General features: G+C 43.9%; 1 protein-coding gene across 1 annotated transcript; it reads left to right on the top strand.

Moving 5' to 3' along the window:
* Nucleotides 1-542: 542 nt before the first annotated feature.
* On the top strand, nucleotides 543-6,390 carry MTO1 (mitochondrial tRNA translation optimization 1; the record flags this gene model as incomplete). The annotated part of the gene is made up of 10 exons (XM_010087297.1): nucleotides 543-660; nucleotides 1,302-1,591; nucleotides 2,779-2,891; nucleotides 3,031-3,221; nucleotides 3,480-3,610; nucleotides 4,082-4,286; nucleotides 4,368-4,539; nucleotides 5,252-5,370; nucleotides 5,844-6,001; nucleotides 6,181-6,390. Coding segments are annotated over 10 exons (1,707 nt in total), but the record flags the coding sequence as incomplete, so codon positions are not given.
* Nucleotides 6,391-6,699: the final 309 nt, after the last annotated feature.

A 6,699-nucleotide genomic window follows, 5' to 3' on the forward strand; every position in this document is an offset into this window, starting at 1 on the left:
TGAGAGTTAACCATGCGTGGGGGTATCTACAAACACAGTCTGGTAAAAATGGCAGCTACTGTTAAAGCTGCTGACTAGTTTTAAAACACTGTTTTGTTTCCAGGGATTTTGTTTGTGTGTGTTTGCATGCTGGAGTATTAGAATGAATCACTCACATCTGAAGGTGCTGGGATAAACTATAGAGGGTGATGGGGAGGTGGTTTGTTTTTTAATATCTTCCTATTGAACCTAGATACCTTTATTTTTTTGTACTTTAGTGCATTGTAAGTTACTGGAGCTCAGCACAGTTTAAAAAAATTCTCTAGCATTTTATATACAGGTCAGGCTTCATGACCAAATAGTTTCTTTTGAGATTAAACTGTTATCCATGAATAAAAAGTTCTACTTGGTAGATCAGTATAGAACAGTAATCAAGTGCCTGCCAACTGACGGTAAGAAAGAAAAGGGGAAGAGGGTGACATGTTTTGGAAATCAGAAGGGTTTGGGGCTGCCAACGTGTCTCAGACCTTCCTAGATTTTTCCAGTAACTCCTTTCATGACAGAAAGAAATCCTTAACACACCACTGTTGACAGTTCATGAGGCATCTGTGGAGGATCTTCTCTTGACAGAGCCAGAACCAGACCATCCTGGGAAATGCCGAGTCACAGGAGTCGTTCTGGGTATGTGCTCATAGCTCGGTAATCACCTTCAGTTGCTCTACACTAAGAGCAGCCTTTGGGGTAAACATTTCCGGTTCATCAGTGAGAAAGCTGAATTGTGGCCGATAGAAGTGGTCTAGGATGACTGTGAACTGAACTACGTTAATATCTGTAATACAATGAAAAAAATACCTGGATTGATAGGATACTGGGAGGTTACATAAGTTTAATTTACTTCAGACTAGTGATACTGAATTCCATTTTGTATTTTGAGATTTTATTTAGTAAATGGTATATGCTGCTGACAATGTTACACAGCAGTGGTGTCCTGTTAGTACCAGATTCATGCTTTATTACCTGCTGCTGTTCTAGTAGACAGGCTTTCCGAAATAAAGGCCTGGATAGGAATTGTTCCCAGGAGTGGGTTTTCTTTGTTAGGGGTAACATGCTTAGGAATAAGAAAAATGTAGGAAAAACTATATGCTGCTTACTGCAGTTATTACTATTAATGCTTTTGTTAATGAAATGCTGATTTTGTTAAATAATAAAAGGCGGATAAATCCTCAGTGAATGCTGCTAGTCTAGTTTTAGACAGAAGCACCAGAATAGCAGGGCTTTGTTAGTACTAAACGATATGCATCTCTGAAAACTTGCTGTTTCAGGGGATGGGAGCACCGTACATGCTGGAAGTGTTATCCTGACCACCGGTACATTTCTGAGGGGTATGATCCTCATCGGACTGGAGATGCACCCAGCTGGGCGGCTAGGGGACCAGCCAGCCATTGGGCTGGCTCAAACTCTGGAGAGATTGGGCTTTGCGGTGGGCAGGCTGAAGACTGGGACGCCGCCCCGACTTGCCAAAGATACGATTGACTTCAGTGGTCTGGAAGAGCGCACAGCTGACAATCCTCCAGTGCCGTTCAGCTTCCTCAGCGAGGCTGTGTGGATCAAGGTGGGATAGCACACGTTAAATGCACATAGAGCCAGGTGGGGTGGTGGGAGGTGGTTCTGGGAATGTCACACTTGGAATCAGACAGGGAGTTGATGGCTGGGAAAGGGAGCTGGGCTGTGTTCATACTGGAGGTGCTGCGTTTTTGAGGACTCTCAATGGAAAGGGAGAAATTGCTTGTTTTCTTTTGAAAGCAAGTGCCTTTTTGCTCTCACTTCTCAGCTTGAGAACCAAACTTACTTTACTTTTAGAGTCAACATTGCGTGAAATATGATGTTATTAGTAGTATTCTTCATGTGCTGGTTACGTGGGCGGTTCACAGAATACTGCAGTATGAGACTTGTATTGTCGAGATTTATGATGTCTTGCTGGTTACCTCAGCTCTAGAATAAGAGATTAAAATGTTGAAATTGAAGATCATTAATAATGTTGACTAGGAAAGAGAAAGGATGGAGTTATCCAAAGAGCTCAGAGGTGGCACGTTATCAGTAACTTAAAAGCAGAAGAAACTCAATTTTCCAAAGAAAATATTGAAAAATGGATTACGTTCTTACATAATGTAGTTAAACAGCACTGAATTAAGTATCAGGAGTTAATTTGCCCCAGAACCTCTTAGAATCAGGATGGAGGCAAAAGCAATATCACTTGAAGTCCTTGGTATATGTAGGAAAGGTTTTAAGGAGTTGAGGTGGAACACTATTACTATTTTGAATGTGAGTCTATTGATTATTTTTCAGAAAAGCAGTGAAGTACTTTACATGGTGGTTTTTTCCCAAGCCTTGAATTTTCCAGGTTAACTGCAGGGTTTTGAGAGATTTTTTTTTTCCCACTAAACTCTTTAGCTGGCTGTTAGCAGTAGGGTCACCACTTACTCCTCTTCCTTCAGTTTTTAATTCCTGAATGCTGTGATACAGTGTGTTGCTTTAAAAGGAATATCTACCTTGTAATTAGTGTACAGAGTAAAACTTGAATTCTGGACTCCCAAATTCTGTTCTTGGTCTGCTTTTGGGCATGTTGCTCAAGCTCTCTGATGTATGTATGATGGATGATGTGAGTATGACAGCACTACCCATCTCCCCAGGAAGTGAGAGCTACCTGTCATGGAAAAGCCCTTGAAGATCCTCAAGCAGAGTTGTTCAGTAAGAGTGTTGTGACTGGATTAACTTAAAGTGAGCTTTGTCCTCTTGCAGCCAGAAGATCAGCTGTCGTGTTACCTGACTCGCACTACCCTGAAAGCCCAAGAAATTATCAATAATAACCTCCACCTGAACAACCATGTAAGGGAGACAACAAGGGGCCCACGGTAAGTATGTGGCATCATGCAAGGCTCTCACTGGTGTGAGCTGACAGTGTATCTGAAACTGTGCGTCTCACCTGCTTTGCTTCTGGAAAGTTACTTTTTCTCTGTGTCAGGTGATGCCTATGGCTATTTCCTGTTGCAGGTACTGTCCCTCTCTTGAATCAAAGATTCTGCGCTTCCCAAACCGAGCACATCAGGTGTGGCTGGAGCCAGAAGGTTTGGAGTCCAGTGTCATTTACCCTCAAGGCATGTCAATGACACTACCACCTGAGCTCCAGGAGCAGGTGATCAAATCCATCCCAGGCTTGGAAAAAGCTAAGATTTTACAGCCAGGTGAGGGGGGTGAACAGTTTTAAACCTATTCGTCATATTGGTTACCAGTTAATAAAAAATAGATTTTGTTGAGAGCATAGCAACACAAAGGAAAAACAGAACAAAATTAATTCTTGGATGCAGAGGTTTTTCCTTGTTGTTCTTAAATTGTAAATGAAAGTTGATAACCTACATCACTCTGCCCCACTGATTGCCTTTGTTGATAAATAGGGACCTTCAAAATCCCTTCCATAAGATCTGTCTTTTTGTTTGTCATAGGCTACGGGGTGCAATATGATTTTTTAGATCCTCGTCAACTCACAGCTTCTCTTGAGTCTCGTCTTGTTCAGTGCCTCTTCTTTGCAGGCCAGGTAAATGGCACTACAGGCTATGAAGAAGCTGCAGCTCAGGTGGGTGAAGCTGATCGTGTGTAGTCAGCTCTCAGAAAAGGATATTGCCTTGGCATTTGTCTTTGATGTGCAGTCTTGCTAGGCCCATCTTGTGCTAATGAGATGTTCTTACTTTTGTTGCTCACTCTGATACCAGACTTGCCCAGATATTTTTACTTTTAGTATCTATAGTTGCTCTTACTGAGATTGCAGTAACAAAACTAATTGGAAGCACTGTCAAAGGTTTCAGCATGGAGACTGTGCAATGGGTATGATTGAAAATATGTGGGAATTGCCTCTAGTCATGTCAGCAGGGGCCAAGAAGCCCTTCAGACAGTCCTGTTGGGAGGAAGAAACTGCGCAGATTACTGGCACAGACTGCTGCATTTCCCGGGGTACAGCTTAACACATGAGTCTTTGGAGGCAGATGTGCTGATATTTTAGCCATGAAGAGACTGATGAATGTCTTTGTTTTGTTTTCTGTCTGCCCAGGGCGTGATTGCTGGAATCAATGCTTGCCTACGGGTTCATGGCAAGCCCCCTTTCATTGTCAGTCGCACCGAAGGCTACGTTGGTGTCCTGATTGACGACCTTACCACTCTGGGCACCAGCGAGCCGTACCGTATGTTCACCAGCCGTGTGGAGTTCCGCATGTCTCTCCGGCCTGACAATGCTGATGCCAGGCTCACCCACAGAGGTATTTTATTACGGTGGCTCTTGCAGGGAGCAGCCCTGCCTGGTTGTAGACCTTTGTCTCATACACCATCTGTCTCTGCAGGTTTTGAGGAAGCTGGGTGTGTGTCACAGCAGCGATATGAACAAGCAGTTAAGATGAGAACTGCTTTAGAGGATGGAATTGCAACATTAAAATCCCTTCAGTTCAGCATATCCAAATGGTCCCAGTTAATACCAGAAGTTACCATCAGTAGTAGTCGAAGGTCACCTGTCAGGTAAAGGTTACAGCTGAAGCTTTCTAGTCTGACATATGCTTGCATTAGCACATCTGGCTAGTGGTGTCTACAGCATTTGTTTGTCCTTCCTGAAGCCATCAGTACTTCAAGATTTCAGCTTTATCACCTTCAGGGGATGGACATCTGATCTTTGCCTATAGAAGAAGTGCAACTCTGGTGTGTTTACAGTGCTGCGTTTCCTGGTGCTGACATAGGCACCCCAAGTAAGAGGGTGCTCCAGTGGCCCAGTCAGTTCTTGCTGTCCTTACTGAGAGTGTCACCAAGTGTTGACAGTTTTGCAGTAGGTTCCTGCTTTGCTGGAAGTTTGATAAAGCAGGAGTTGATTTCAGGCTAGTGTCAAATGGTAGCTATTCTTGCACACAAAGGCCCTTGCTTCCCGTACCCCTCCTTTATCTCACCTTACCTTCTCTGTTGTTTTAAATCAGTGACTAGAACCTGGCTGACTTGGTCTGTGTGAAAGGTTCCCCTTGGTGCTTTTACCTTGTCCCTTTGTTTTTCATAAAGAGCCCTCTTCGAGAGTTTTAACAGCTCTTCTGTGTACTGAGAGGAGATAGCAGGGAAATAAGCTTGGCTCTGCAGTTGTTACAGCTTATGCTGAGATCTTTACAAGTTTGAACTGGGAACAGCTGTAAATCTGCCTTACACAAGTGACTGCTTCCTAACCCTAGAAACTTAATCTTGTTCTCCACAGTGCCTTTGACATCCTTCAGTATCCGGAGGCCAACATGGAGCTTCTGGCAAGAGCTATCCCAGAGCCCCTGGGAAAGCTTGCTCAATGGAGAGAACTGGCAGAGAGATTGAAAATAGAAGGTAAAGTACAAGAGTTTGTGGGATCTGTGTAGGTTTTGTTCATTAAGGAGAGAGCCAGCCCATTCGTTCATCCCAGGGTGCTTCATGTTGCTGCTTAGTGAAATGAAACATTGTCAGCGTGCACCTTTTACCATAGGCCACAGCCCTTTGCAGGCACCTGTGTTTCACTTTGTGGGGTGAGATCAATTATTCATGTTCACTCCTGGGTTTTTCCTCCTTACTGCTCTGTCAAATAGACCATCCTTTCCTGCGATGAGAGAAAAAAGCCAACTGTGTATCTTAATTCCTTTAACAAAGAGTATGATTTCTTCCAAAGTGGTAATGTGAGTTAGGCTCTTTAGTCTGTGAGGCTGGAAACTTCCTTAGGAGCTTTTGACCGTCTCAGTGGAATTGCTCATTCTGCTTCCAAGAATTTGTGCAACTGACCTGTCTCACATGAACATGTCTGTCTGTTCCCTAATCTTTCACCACAGCTGCTTATGAGTGGTGTGTAGTCAATCAACAGCAGGAAATAGAAGAAGTGCGTCGTGATGAAGCCCTCCAACTGCCAGAGGACCTAGATTACTTTGCCATTGATGCGTCCCTGTCCGCCGAGGTGCGGGAGAAACTGGACTCTAACCGTCCCCAGACGGTAAGATACTGGGCTATAGCAACGTTGAGCAGCAATGAAATCTCTTCTGTGTATTCCCGAGGGACATGGTGGGTGAGAAGAATTGGGGAGAGGAATATGCACAGGTTTTGATTTCGTATCTTGCTAGCTCCGGTGTGTAGGTTTGTTCTTGCTTGACTTGTTCCTGCTTCCACATGCAGATTGGTGCAGTCAGCCGCATCCCTGGAATTACACCAGCTGCTATCGTTAACCTGCTAAGATTTGTGAAAACAAATCACCACAAGATGGAGAAGTTAAAAGTGTTACCTCAGACTGGCAAGTATTTACGGGGGAAAATGTACTCCGAGAAGGCAACTTCCCAAAGACAGGTTTCAGCAGAGGTTTCTGAAGAGGAGCCAGAGAGTACCTTGGTTAGAACACCTTTGTAGAGAAGTGTACCCCTCCTGCCAGAGAACGTGGCAGGATCACCTGTGCTCATGAGCCTCTTCACAGATAAACCCAATGCTGGCTGGATTCAAAGCAGTTGCGGTTGTGTCCTGTGGCAGATGACAAATGCAGAAACCTTAAGTAAATGCTCAGGAATCTCAGTGCAGTCTGTGATCTGGCCAATCCAAATGAAAAGACAGAGGAGTTGCTTTTAAAATTCCACTCATTTGGAAGATGTCAGATAGTCAAAATCTGTTCTAAAGCATCTTGAAAAGGACTGTTTTGCTCTTCTG

Source organism: Pterocles gutturalis, unplaced genomic scaffold (assembly GCF_000699245.1).
Source record: "Pterocles gutturalis isolate BGI_N339 unplaced genomic scaffold, ASM69924v1 scaffold5071, whole genome shotgun sequence".
NCBI classification, from domain to species: Eukaryota; Metazoa; Chordata; class Aves; order Pterocliformes; family Pteroclidae; genus Pterocles; species Pterocles gutturalis.